The following is a 13,868-nucleotide window of genomic DNA, read 5'->3' as shown; positions in this document are numbered from 1 at the left end:
AACAGAAATAAAGAAGTTCCTGAGAACTACAACTGCTTCTCGTGTCATTGCCATTTCGCGCAGGACGCAACATCTTCCATCTCAGTCCAACACTCTGCTCTTGTACTACACATAGGACCACAATCAGGAAGAATGCTGCTAGAGCCTATATTGGAAGATGACTGGAGAGCAGGTTGTTCCCCCACAATAAAATATGTGGAGGACAGCCCGGAACTGCATAGTATCCCAATAGTCTGAGTCTATTCTACCATCATGCAATTACTGTTGGTCTTCACTACACGCACTGCACATTTGGGAGTCGCTGCATTGGGACGCATTCTGTATCTGTCGCAGGAGCGCTGACCAGCTTCTTCAACATCTCTCAGTGGCAACCAGGGATGCAACTCTGATAGAAAGTGACAAGCAACAAGTTCCAGAAGGTCACTACTTGATTCTGAATGTGGATCACAGACCACATCACTGAGAGCAGCTGAGAGCACAATAAAGATATGTGGAGAGCAGGCTGGAACAATGCTGACAGCCCGGAGTAGTATATCCCCCTGATCCTGGTCTTCATTTTTACCCCTTGCCCCAGTTGATACAGCACAATCCCCACAGGGTGGGAGTAGGACAAGCAGAGAACAGTTAAGGCTGCACCCCTGGGTTGGGACAATTTGGGCTTTAAATATTCTGTATCTGTCGCTAATAGAATATAGAATAGAGCTGGTAGAGGAGCAGATGGGTGACCAGGAGCTTCTGGGTTGTTGATTTCAACTATCTCAAATAGGGCAAGAGGACTGAGGAGAGTGGCAACCATGGATAAAAGAGAGGGATGCAAGCATAGATTCAGAGCTGATAGAAAGTGACAAGCAACTTTGTTGCAAGTTCCAGAAGACATAACAGTACCAAAATATTTTCATCTCACAGGTGTGGATGTGAAGGTAGGTTTGCGTTTCTTGATTCTGAATGTGGATCACAGGGAAAACATACACTGCATATGTTAAAAGAGTTCTGTGTTAATGATGGGGGTCTAAGCAGGTGATGCTGCTTGCCTAGATTTGACATCTCTCAATCGAGTTTCTTAGTATATCCCATACTGCTTCTAATATATCAACAAAATTTTGTGGTTTCTAATTAGTGCCTCTACCAGACAGATGAAATAATAATAGTTTTAAGGATAATACAGTTTAGCCTAGATTTTTTTAAAAAAAGAACGATAGTGAGCTCCATTCTTTTCTGATACTGGGCTCACACTGCTAATTGGGGATTTCATCAATATCTCTTGCTAAATGTAACAGCTTCCCATTTCTACAGAACAAATGCCAACATTCTCTCTCTCTCTCTCTCTCCCCCCTCTCTCTCTCCCTCTCCCTCTCCCTCCCTCCCTCTCCCTCTCCCTCTCTTTTTTTCTCTATGTATGTGTGTGTGTGTGTGAGAGAGAGAAAGAGAGAGAGAGAAAAAAGGGTGACGATGATTTACTTGATTTACCCAACAGAATCAGTATGGGCTGATCTACAATATATATATACTCTGTGTGTGTGTGTGTGTGTGTGTATACACACACACACACATACATACATACACGCTATATATACTGTGTATATACTGTATATATACATATATGTTTGTGTGTGTGCGTGTGTGTTAGTATTCTTTGTTAGCAACCTAAATATATATATATATATTTAGGTTGCTAACAAAGAATAAAGAGAGAATGGTATAGCTATTTCGAGTTCCTTTAACTCTCTTCAGCCAAACTTACTCTTCTGAGATTCGAACCTGGGCTATCTGCATGTTAGGCAGTTGTTATAACCTCTAAGCCACAGGCTCTCCTCACTTTGTTAGCTGTATATATATACTGTGTATACTGTAATTATATATATATATACCATATATATAGTGACTTTAGACCAATACTCTCTCTCATCCCACCTCACCTCACAGGGTTCTTGTTGAGAGGAAAATAGAAAGAGGAAGGAGTATTATGCATGTTTGCCACCTTGAGTTACTTATAAAGTTATATATATATTCCTCTCAACAAGAACCCTGTGAGGTGAGGTGGGATGAGAGAGAGTATTGGTCTAAAGTCACTTAGCTGGCTTTCATGCCTAAGGAAGAACTAGAACTCACAATCTCCTGGTTTCTAGGCCAACCCCTTAACTACTACACCAAACAGGCTCTGTTTCTTTACCAGGTTGTCTGGTACTAAATTGCTTGTTTCAGAGCTGGTTTTCTCTGTATAATTAAATTATGAAAGCTGATGTTAGATGTTGTCCATGGTATGACAATATAAAGCATCTACATATTGATCTGTGCTAGGAAAGCAAGAATACTAGCAATTGTTTCATTTTTTTTTCAATGGGGCATGCTTGAGCCCTCAGGCAACCAGTATCCATTCATTTGGTTTGCTGGAATGCATGCCAGAAATTTTTTCATCTCAGCATTTTTCTCATTGTAAAGTCTCTTGTCCATCTTTTCCTGTCAGATTTTGGAAAGTTGACAAGTTTAACACAGAAATAAAATAGGTCTGACTGGCTATAGATATAACAGGTGAGCTTTCTGTGCCGGGAACATTACATATTCGCTTTGTTTTTGTGACTGATGATAGTTTTCTGGCCCAGAAATATAATTTTATTCTTTCAAACCCAAGAGGATATTGGAAAGTAAATATGCAAAGGGGCCCTCCAATTGATTTTCTGTCTATCCATCAGGAGTATTATTCTCCAAAAACTGAACAGAACAGAATAGGTACTGGTGTACCTAGGAAAAGCCAGTTAAAGAATGATCAAGATAAACCACAGGCCAAAAATGAAGCTGGGGACTGCTGAGAAAAACTGCTGGAAAAATTCCTTCAATGTATCCTTGAGGGAGACATTGCAGTAGCTTGTTACCAACTCCTCCATTCTAAGTACCCCTCCCCACCCACACACAACTTGTCCTGTGCTTTCCAGTTGGTGTGTACAAATGCAGAAGCAACATAACAGGAAAGCATGAACGCGCACATACGTGTTACTTGATTGCATAGTATCAAATCTTTACCTACCATCATTCTAATGGCATTCAAAGTATTCAAGAAAGCTATGCCCTGCATCCTTTCTATAACTTGCTTTTAAAAGTGGTAAAGCTCATCTTAGTAATCCTCCATTTACATAAAAATCACAATGACCTTTCAGGATTATGTGCTCTATAAGTGTTCTGTACACTACACAGCAATAATTAGTTACCAGGATCTCTGCATCTGGGGACTCAGCCATAGGCCTTTTGAAAACTGATACGGGAACAAGTGCTGCCAAACCCCAATCGCTTCCCCCCCCCATATAATCAGAGGGGTTGTGTCACTGGCAATTCTGCTAATCGCTCCTGTTGTTGCCATCTGTTGCCAATGCAGTTGCCATGCTGGCGCTCAGTTGCTAGGTTTCACTTGGAGCTGGTGTGGGAGTTGTGCTGAAGCCTCTTATTTACTGGGAAACTTGGGGGGGGGGGGAATAGAGAAGAAGCAACTGCATTTACCTGGGAGTGAAGGGCGATCGCTTGTTCTTGAGAATAAGAGTAACGAAGGAGTTGGGAGAGAAAATGAGAGTGGGGCCAGGCTCATCAACAACACATAAGGAACAAAACTTTGGTAGGACCTGAGTTCCTCTCCAGCTTATCCTTCTCTGAACTGATGGGAAGGCTGCCAGAATTCGCCTAAGCCAAGCTGGCTGTGAAGTCCAGGCCTTACAGCAACTCTGCAAGACTGCACTTGCCCGAAAAAGCTCTGTTTTTGGACTTCTCTCCTACATGATTAGGCACGCCTTGAGGCAGTGAAGAAAGATGATGCTCATGTCATCTTTTTTCTTGCTGTGTCATGGTGAAATATGGCTTTGAAGCTCCTTTTCAAGATACTGTCCATGAGATCTTTCTGAGTGGACCCTCCCTTCTTCCTACTGATTCTACTTAATATTTCCTACCACCACCTACCAGAAAGATCGGGAAAGGGGAAAGTAGATAGAGGTGACCATCGCTCTTCTTTGGTCTTTCCATTGCTTTCTAAAAGAGGGCAGTTGAGATAAGGAGAACATGAGGCCAAATTACAAGTGTCAGGGACTGGAATAGGTTTTTTTTTTTTAAATGGATATACAAGTCTTTTCATATGTGATATATTCCAGATCGGGATTCTGGGATGGATAAAGATTTATGCTTTTAGTCTGTAGATACTGTGATGCACAATCAACCTATCTCTACTAGCTTAAGATCTCTGATAAGATTGAAGCCTGGGAAATGGGCCCCTTGTCAGATAACAGGAGTGCTGATTTACCAAAAGCTTATCAGGAGCCAAGAGTTTGGCACCCCAAGGAAACAACAGCCAATTGCTGGCCATCAACAGACAAATCAACCAATAGGAAGGCACAACATAAACACAATTCATAGAATAGCCCAGAGCACATATTCCAGTAGAGAGAAGTTCCCTGAAGATGGGCTCCAGCACAAATCCGAAAGCTCAGAAGACAAAACCTCTGGTCTTGGTGACCGACATAGATTGGATCTTACAACTTTATCCTGGGATCCTATATTTGCCTTCATTCATAAGATCTCTCCCTCTTCCTCTCCCTCTCCCCATCCATCCATCCATCCATCCATCCATTCATCCATCTTTATCATATTCAGAGCAGCAAATCAGCTGGTTAGCACAGAGTAGAACAATTTATCCAGAGATCCAACGTAAATCTTCAATTTTCTGTGGAATCTTTTACCTGATAAACATCCAAAACTATTGCCGTTCTTCATAAGGAAGCATCACATACCCAAGGTTAATGATTGTTGATTCCTAAAGGAAGACGTTCTGTTGATACTGTATAAAGAACTGTGGCAGGTGAAATAAACTCTCAGTCCTCTTGTGGATAGCAATGGGGCATGGCTCTGGGATCTTCTAGAATCGCCCCTTACAAATCTATCTGAAAGGCTATTTTCAACTACGGTATTCCAAGACCACCCATCATAATTGCTTGTCAAAGATGACTGTCCAGAATAAAGCAAAACCAGGGGCAATGATGATGACAGATGATGACACAGATCAAACTCAAAACAAGGTTAAAAATCTTTATTTTCAACATTTCAAATATAACTGCTTTTTCAGCATGTATGAAGCTTACTAAAATGCTTTGTTAGTTAGTTGTCATCTAACACAGAATTAAAGGGAAGCAGGAACCACTTGAGAAACCTGGCCTTTTCTGTACTGTATTATCATTCAAGGAGTTCCCAGAAGGCTTATACATGAACCACATGAAGGAAGCAGCACCAGGATGGGTGCTGGCCTGAGTATGGAGCCCTTTGTGTAATCCTTCTGTGCCCTTTCAACGCCTGAAGGAAGGGCAGCTTTCCTCTACGTGCATGTCCTTGTACTATACTATCTTGGGTAGCTGTTGCTAGCAGAGATGCTATCTCAGTATGGAACAGCGTGTAGCCATGTGAGAATTTCTCACTGGGTATAGTTTGTTTTCTAACCTGCCTTTTGAGTTATGCACATTTGTACTATATATCCATCTCTCTCCTCTCCATCACTTGTAATTCCCTGTCCTTGAGCATCTTGCTTTCTCCATGATCTTAGATGGTGCTGCTGGCAGATTCCCCCTCCCTCCCTCTTTCTTCCTTTCCATGTGTATGCACAGGCAACTTGACTGCCATGTGCTGTGTGGGTGTGATACACTCTCAGCCTTCCTCATGTGGTACGGCTGCCGGCTCGTGCCGTTGCTAGATGTGCCAGCAACCAAGATGATGTTTGAATGTTTGAAGCAGGGAGATGCCAGCCGGCTTCAAGTCTGCGAGAGGCAAAACCTGCTCCTGGTTGAATATAACACAGTCTCTTGTTCTAGTCGGAGTATCATGGAACCAGGGGCGTGGACTAGGCAAGGCTACTGGGTCCCCTCGATGTACCACAGTATGGCTGGGCAGTACACGTGAGTGCTAAAATCTTGGGGAGGGAGCTGACTGAACAGCAGGGGGCTCTGCAAACCTACCAAGAAGGGAGAGAGGTTGGGCTGATTTGATGGGAGCATTTGGTGAGATGGAAGCCAGGAATGATTCTACGAGTCCAACAATGAGATGCTAAGAAGTTCCAGAATAGAATAGAATAGAATGGAATGGAATGGAATAGAATAGAATAGAATAGAATAGAATAGAATAGAATAGAATAGAATAGAATAACAGAATAGAATAGAATAACAGAATAGAATAGAACTGAATAACAGAATAGAATAGAATAGAATAGAATAGAATAACAGAACAGAATAGAACAGAATAACAGAATAGACTAGAATAGAATAGAATAACAGAATAGAATAGAACAGAATAACAGAATAGAATAGAATAACAGAATAGAATAGAATAGAATAGAATAGAATAGAATAGAATAGGTTTTATTGGCCAGGTGTCACTCATGTAACCTTTTCCTGAATAACTTTATGTATACAACATTAGGAAAGGAAAGGCAGCATAGGTTGTGGACTAAGAAGGAGAGAATAAAGCAGGCTAAAGCCGGGTTGGCATTTGAATTGGGGTTTGTGAGCTCATAGCATATCTTCTTAACTACTACCCTTCAGCTGTGCCAGAGAAGAACTGCTCCTATTATGTAGGATTGCGCTGGAGCAGTTTTTTTTTTTAAATTCCTGACAAGGTAGATAGTTTTTGATCGTAAGTGAAAAATGGAAATTCTAGCTTGCTTAAATCCATAGTGTAGCTATGTAGTGACCCAAAAAAGGAGGTAAGGTTTGTTTCTGCATATGTTCAGATGCACTATTCTTTATTGCTTCACTTCAGCTGAAGCTGAATCCTAGATTAGAGATGCATGGCTGATGCATGGGGCTGGAAAAGGGAGATGGACTCAGATTCAAATCACTAAATTTGGATCAGGTTATTGCCTTCTGCAGGCTGGCAATAGTAAGATTCAAGAACGGTAGACCATCTTTGCAGAAAGATCTGCCGATGAAATAAATAGCAGTAATTGAACTTGAGAATTATTTCCCATCCCAGCCAGCTAGCTTACTAATGACTCCTGAATCTCCTCATTCAAAAATACCAGGTTGATGGAGATTTAAGATGATGGCATATTCATGTGAATCAATACAGGGATTAAATTTAGCTCATCCCTCCTACTGGCTAGTTGCCAAGTCCTCTCTTTTAAGCAGGGGCAGTTCTAATGACAGAAGAGGATCAGTGTCTGGACTGAAATGCGTTGCTGCTGAGTTCTGTGGTGTATTAGAGATGGATAAAATTCAGGAGAACTGAAGAAGCTGGTGAAACCTAGTGGTGGACTGGCAGAAGAAGTGATTATACCTAGGATTGCTAGGTAAAAGAGGAAAGGTCAAGAGGGTAGGGCACTGACAAATGGTCAGTGTCAGGGCTGCATGTACTGTATATATAGCACAAACCCAAAATACTGTAGTTTACAACTATGATACATGTAGAGCAGTGATAGCGAAACTTTTAGAGACCGAGAGCCCAAACTGCAACCCAAAACCCACTTATGCATTGTTGGGTGCCGGGTGGGTGTGGCCCATTGGGTGGACGGGGCTGCGGTGGTAATGGCAGACTGGGGGGACTAAAAAGTTCAATCAATCAATTCCAATTTTGCAAAATCTTTTTTTTTCCCCTGCGAGAAGTTGAAATTGACTGATTTGATTGAACCTTTTTTTTTTTTTTTTTGCACACGGCGGCGGAGGCTTATAGCGAAAAGGTTTTATAAAACCCAGCTGAAGGCCTAGGACTGGGGCGATGGCGCGGGTGCCCATAGAGAGGGCTCTGAGTGCTGCCTCTGACACCCGTGCCATAGGTTCGCTGATATAGAGCATACGGGCTGGATTAGGAAGAGGATGAATGTTGTGGCTGGGCAGAATTGGTCTGGAAAGCAAATATTTGAAGTAAGGAATCTCTGATTCAAATTTCATTTCTGCTGGCAGCATAGAATGGCCTTAAATAATCCCTTACTTTTAGTTCTGCTTTCTGCAAACATTGCTAGTATTATCATCACCATGGATATCCATAAGGCTATAAGAATTATAAATATAAAAAAAATGCTTTCAAGAAGAAGGGACATATTTTTACTTTTATTACACTCCTATCTTGATGCGGCAATCCAAAAGAATCTCCAGGGAAGGTGGATTCAGCTGATATACATGGCCAGGTTGAGCCAGGATATGGGTCGTTAACCATTACTTGAAGATGAAAACATAAAATGCCAGCCTCCACCTAACCACAGTCCACACAAAGGGATCTTCCTCCTACTATTCTTATTTTGCATCAAAAGTAAACTTTTAACTTGTGCCAACCTATGTGGGCTGTCCAGTTCTTCTTTTGATCTAAGTCAATGCCTCCATTCCAATTGGTGAGTATCCACCAGTGCAGGAATGCCCCACTCCTTGACTATGGCCCCCACAGTTCCCCATTGTTTCACACTGCCCCCCCCTATTTAACAACTTCATTGACAGAACAGTAACAACGTGGATCTTTTTTCTTTTTATTTTGGGACCAGCTGAAATTGGTAACAGTCTTTCTTTCCCTTCTCTTCCCTCCTCCTTGATAGATGCACCAGATGGAAAGGTGTTAAGTACAAGGGGAAGTCAATGGAGGGAGATTCATATGAAAGGTTTATTACGTCTTCCAAAGACAACCCGCCCACTCATGGAAATGAAGGCAATTGGTGCTTGCTTTCCAGCACAATTAGAAGGAGTAAAAAAAAAAAAAATAGAGGTCCATCAGTAAGCATGGTCCAGACAGAGCACACCAGCCATCACCTGGATCAAAGCAGAGGAAGGGCTGAAATCCAAAAAGTGTTTTCTTAAGCCAGCTTCATTTCCAGCCAGTTTATACGTAGGAGCCAAATGCATTAAGATTGCAATGTGGGAAAGTCACTGAAATAGAAAGTACTTCATTGTAGCAAATGCTAGTACAGTGGTGGCGAACCTATGGCACGGATGCCAGAGGCGGCACTCAGAGTCCTCTCTGTGGGCACGCGCGCTGTCGCCCCAGTCCTAGGCCTTCAGCTGGGTTTTATAAAACCTTTTCACTTTAGGCGTCCGCCGCCATGTACAAAAAAAAAAAAAGGTTCAATCAATCAATTTCAATTTCTCATGGGAAATGCCCATCCAATGTGCCACACTCCCCCTAATTGGCCACACCCAGCCAATGGGCCATGCCCACCCAGCACCTGTTGATGCATAAGTGGGTTTTGGGTTGCAGTTTGGGCATTCGGTCTCTAAAAGGTTCGCCATCATTGTGCTAGTATTTACCGTGATAAATGTCAAATACAGAAACTCACATTTATGTGTAATGGTCAGATCTGAAGCAAGTTGGGTATCTTAAAAACATAATTCTGCATGCTTAGCAGATTAATTAACGATGGAACATTAACAATGGAGAATGGAGATTGGAAGACTTGGGATTGCTGCAACTCTCCTATGCCTAGAAATTATCTCTTTTATATTCTCATTAGCCTCCTCCATCAGCACTCCTTGAAAATGTAGACCAGTGGTTCTCAACCTGTGGGTCGGGACCCCATTTGGGGTCAAATGACCATTTCACGGGGGTCGCCAAACCATGCTGTCCGCCATTTTTTTTCCTTTTTCCTAGCTGTCCTACTCCCTCTTACTGGTGGCCACACCCCCTTGGGGGTCACCACAACATGGGGAACTGTATTATGGGGTCACGGCATTAGAAAGGTTGAGAATCACTGATGTAGACGTTTGGAAACACACAAGTTTCAAATAATCTTAAGTCACTTCCGATGGCAAGGTAACTGGGGATAAAAGGATGTTTTTAACTATTACAAATGGAACGATAGGAAAGAGCACAGAGGGGGAATTCTAGTCAGAACTGCAGTACAGCAATCCAGCTGGGTGTTGTGCTGGATATCAGTTGGTGCTCCATAATCAGTTCTTTAAAAATAACATGAAAAGCTCAACCTGAACATAATTCTCAATTGTAGAACATCTGCTTTGCACACAGATTGACTCCTTGGTATCTTCTCAGGGAGGACTGGAATTTTTGCCTACAGCAGTGGTTCTCAACCTTTCTAATGCCGCGACCCCCAACCGGTCGTAAGTCGAGGACTACTCAACCGGTCGTAAGTCGAGGACTACTCAACTGGTGCAGCACCGTTTGCAGAATGGGACTTTTGACGTGCTCAGCAGGGCAGAGACAGCCTAGACAATTCCTATTGGCTTTTGAAAGCCAATAGAATTAGACTCTATTCAAGAGAGTCTATTCTATTGGCTTTCAAAAGCCAACAGAATAAAAGGGAGTAGCACAGCTAAGGAAAAGGGGAAAAAAAATGGCAGACTGCGTTGTTTGGCAACCCCTGTGAAATGGTCGTCCGACCCCACATGGGGTCCCGACCCACAGGTTGAGAACCACTGGCCTACAGTCTTAGAATGAAGTTGGCAGACCACTGAGCTAACCTCGACTAGTGGCTGATCAGCAAATGGTCCGCCACAATTTCTAACTTCATTGTCCCTTCTTAACAGAAGCGTGGCTAAAAGGCCAGGCTAAAAGAGTGTCAAAAGAAAGAGGACAAACTCTGAGCTGCATTAAAAATGGGGCCAAAAATGGTGCTTGATACCGGTAGCTACGGTATACTGTGCCAAGAGAGCCAGCAAAGACTACAGTTTCTTGATGGACTTTCTGCCGGAGTCTCATTGTCTATTTCTCTGTCTTTTGCAGCCTCTTGGAGAAGCAAGTCATGTCTGACGTTTCACCTTGCCACCATTGTCCCAGTTTCCATGTGCTTCGGGATTCAACCAACTGGCATGATGCCCAATTTCCAGCTGGCTACAGCCCTCTGAAGCAGGAAGGCCACTGGTTTCCCAGGAAGGGGTGGGGGAAGAGAACAGCCTCTTCCCCAAAGGCCCTATGGCACCATAGCCCTTCTTATGACGGGTACAATCCAGTTTACCAAAGGGACATGCACTGGGGAGCCAGCCACACAGACAAGGGTGATCCCAAAGCCCCGGCACCTGGAGGTTCGTTGGTCAGCTATAGATGGAATCAAGGAGCCTCTGCCAAAAACAGGAAGGAGCTCCCTGCCAGGGCACCTCCAAGCTATGAAGCTCACATGCTTCTGCGCCTGCGGGCACAACAGGGCCCACGCAAAGAAAACTGGCCTTGTCCTCCACCTTACCTTCCTCCTCCCTCCTACGAGGCTTCCCACCATAGAGTGCAGCCCCAGAAACAGGCAGGCAAGTCAGATTCAGCAGAGAAGCTTATCCAAACTGGAGCTGCTAAGAAATACCGAGAGAGAGAAGCAGGCTGTGAGTCAGAGCCCTTGCTTCACACGCCTGGGAGGAAGGCAGGCAAGTGGCAGACTAAAATGCCAGGCAGCTGGAGCTATCTTTCAGGGGCCAGAACATGGGGTGGGCCAAGGATGCAGCAGGAGAAGACCAAGTCCCCGTCCCATTTGGCCTCTGACTGGGATATTAGTCCCCAACACCGAAGTTACACCCTCCCTCGGGTAAATAAGAGGCACCAAGTCATGCCAGTGCCCTGCCATCCCTCCCAACACAGCCTTCCTGCTGGATGGGGCTTTAGCCATGCAGCCGGTTGGTGTAGATCCAAGCGGGGTGGGAGCAGAGCAAAAGAGAAACATTGCCAAGAGTTTTTCCCCAGGTGGAAGGAACCAAGCCCTTCCAGGAAACTTGCAGGGAGTCAGCCAGCTTTGTCCAAGTCCATGCCCCGAAGGCATGGGGGTCTATTTGTAATTGATGCCACCTGCGTGGTGATCCAGGCTCACTACATTCCATCACCCCAAATGGAGCAGGTCTGCTACCTGGCTCACGGAGAAGCAGGTACTATAAAACCCCACACATCTCCTGGCTCTCCAGGCCCAAACCTAATGGAGGAACGGGCTGCTCGTATACTGGGCCTCCCCTTGCATGAGTTGGAAGTCACAGAGGCAGGGCAGGGAATTAATACATCCAAGATCCCCAAACTGGAGAACGGTGCTATACCTGGGGACAGTTCTAGAAGAGAGGAGGTAAAGAGGGTGCCTTCTGCTCCAGACAGTCCTAGGAAAACTTCTGGACCTCCAACCCCAAACCATTCCCAGGTTAGGCCTGCAGAGCAGGAGCCAACCTACCTGGAGGGGAAAGGGACTGCAGCATCCCCTTGTCCAAGAAGCCACGGCCTACCACGAAGGAAAGAAAAGCCAGGGATTTCTGCCCAAAACCAGTCCTATATTTGCGATCTGAAGGAAGCCATGTTGAGGATCCGCCGGCACACAGCCCCAGATTCAGACACAGATGAGGAGCTAGAGAAGGAGTGCCAGCCCGCCTGTGAGCGACCCTCATGGGGAGAAAGGTTGAACCAAGAGGTGTTCATGTGCAGAAGCAGCAGCAGCAGCCTTGACAGTAGCAGCTCCAATGCCACAGTAGTGCCAGGAAATGCCACTACTGCCTGGAGACCCAGGCTAGAAACTCCGAGGGCAACTGCAAGCAGGGAGGGGTCAGGTCCAGCCAAGGAATGAAGACTGCAGAGAAATGAAGCTCCAACACAGCTTACATCAGTGATGGTGAACCTTTTGGACTGCGTGTGTCAAAAATTCAGCGAATGCCTAACTGGCATGTCACTTCCCCCCTCCCAAACAATTCTCTATTTCCTCCCCGCCCATCTAGGCCACTTTGAAGAGCAGCCCTCAGCAGCAACACCAAGGCTGGACCTGAACCTAGGTCTCAACTTCACTCCTAGGGCAATTGTTGCCCCTCAAAAAGGTTGCCTTGTGCCATTTCCCAGGGCATGCTAGCCTATAGTAATGGTGCAATTGCCCCTGTGGCCCAACCAGGGCTTTTTTTTCTCATAGAACGCCCAGAACGGAGTTCTGGCACCTTTTTTGGGTAGAACCTTGTAGGGTAGGCAAGGCGGGTTGTATGACATGTGTGAGTTCCAGCACCTTTTAGCACTGGGCCCAGCACTTCCCAGGGTTTGCTGTACACTGCTTACTTTCAGGCAGACTTTTCTTTCTGTTGACAGGCCCATGCGCCTCCCGAAGGCTGCTTTGGGTCGTACAAGGCCTTCATTTTTGAAGCAGCTACAGAAAATGCTCTTGTGCAGCCTCTGCAGGCTCCAAAACAGCATTCCTATTCTCCCACAATTTCTGGAGGCTCCACAGGCCGCATGAGGGCACACCCCATTCTCGTATGTCCTCCACAGCCACCGAAAATGCCACAAGAACAAGGCATGCTTTTGAGAATATTTGCTGTGAGGTGTTGATGAATGATGGTGTGTCAGCCAAAACATTGTGGTGTGTCATAGGTCCACAATCACTGATGTGGACCTTTTCCTTCCAACCCAGCTCCCTCTCCAAAGTGCCTAGTGTCCCCACACCTCTATCTTCCTTCCTGCATCCTTTCTGGCAGCTCAGGGACACCACTGCAATCTTCCCCCTGTCCCCCAAGGGTTAGGACAACAACTCAACAGCCAGATTTTGGCTCTGCTGCTTGGGAATTCTGGAGGTCCCGCTACCAATATCATAGGCAGGAAGTGAGTTTCCAATAAGCTGTGTCCCTCTGCTCCGGTAAGGAAGGAAGTATCAGAGTCCTTGCCTCAGTATTCTGCTTGTTTTGTAGCACAACGGCTAAGAATGGAACCTCCACTGATAGTAAGCCTCCAATTGATGAATACTAGGGACAACCCATAGGAATAATCACCCTCGGTGTAATACCTGGAACACCGATCTTCTCAGGATCTTCCCGGTCTGGCCTTAGCAGAAGACAAGAGAGATCCCAGAAAGGAACAGAGATGCTCAGGTGAGCATCGACTTTCACTATGTAGCTAAGAGACCTCCAGGAGGGAAAAGAGCTGTCAGGACTTTACTGCTTTGCAATGTCTGTAGAGTTATTGCTAGAGAAGCTGTACGTGACAGGCCT

The 13,868-nt window shown here is 44.9% G+C and overlaps 1 protein-coding gene across 3 annotated transcripts; it reads left to right on the top strand.

The window, feature by feature from the left end:
- The first annotated feature begins 731 nt into the window (after nucleotides 1-731).
- DDN (dendrin) lies at nucleotides 732-13,860 on the top strand. Of its 3 annotated transcripts, none has more exons than XM_039326753.1 (2): nucleotides 732-920; nucleotides 10,672-13,860. In XM_039326753.1, exon 2 carries the CDS (start codon nucleotides 10,691-10,693, stop codon nucleotides 12,467-12,469), a length of 1,779 nt encoding a protein of 592 aa, XP_039182687.1. In that variant the 5' UTR covers nucleotides 732-920; nucleotides 10,672-10,690; the 3' UTR covers nucleotides 12,470-13,860. The 3 variants fall into 3 exon arrangements, with proteins under 3 accessions (XP_039182687.1, XP_039182686.1, XP_039182688.1); XM_039326752.1 differs by lacking the exon at nucleotides 732-920 and adding an exon at nucleotides 4,949-5,048; XM_039326754.1 differs by lacking the exon at nucleotides 732-920 and adding an exon at nucleotides 5,583-5,915.
- Nucleotides 13,861-13,868: the final 8 nt, after the last annotated feature.

Source organism: Crotalus tigris, unplaced genomic scaffold (assembly GCF_016545835.1).
Source record: "Crotalus tigris isolate CLP2741 ecotype Arizona unplaced genomic scaffold, ASM1654583v1 scf7180000024345.2110221, whole genome shotgun sequence".
NCBI lineage: Eukaryota > Metazoa > Chordata > Lepidosauria > Squamata > Viperidae > Crotalus > Crotalus tigris.
Note: the sequence above shows the minus strand (reverse complement) of the source record. Positions and strands in the feature narration are given on the sequence as shown.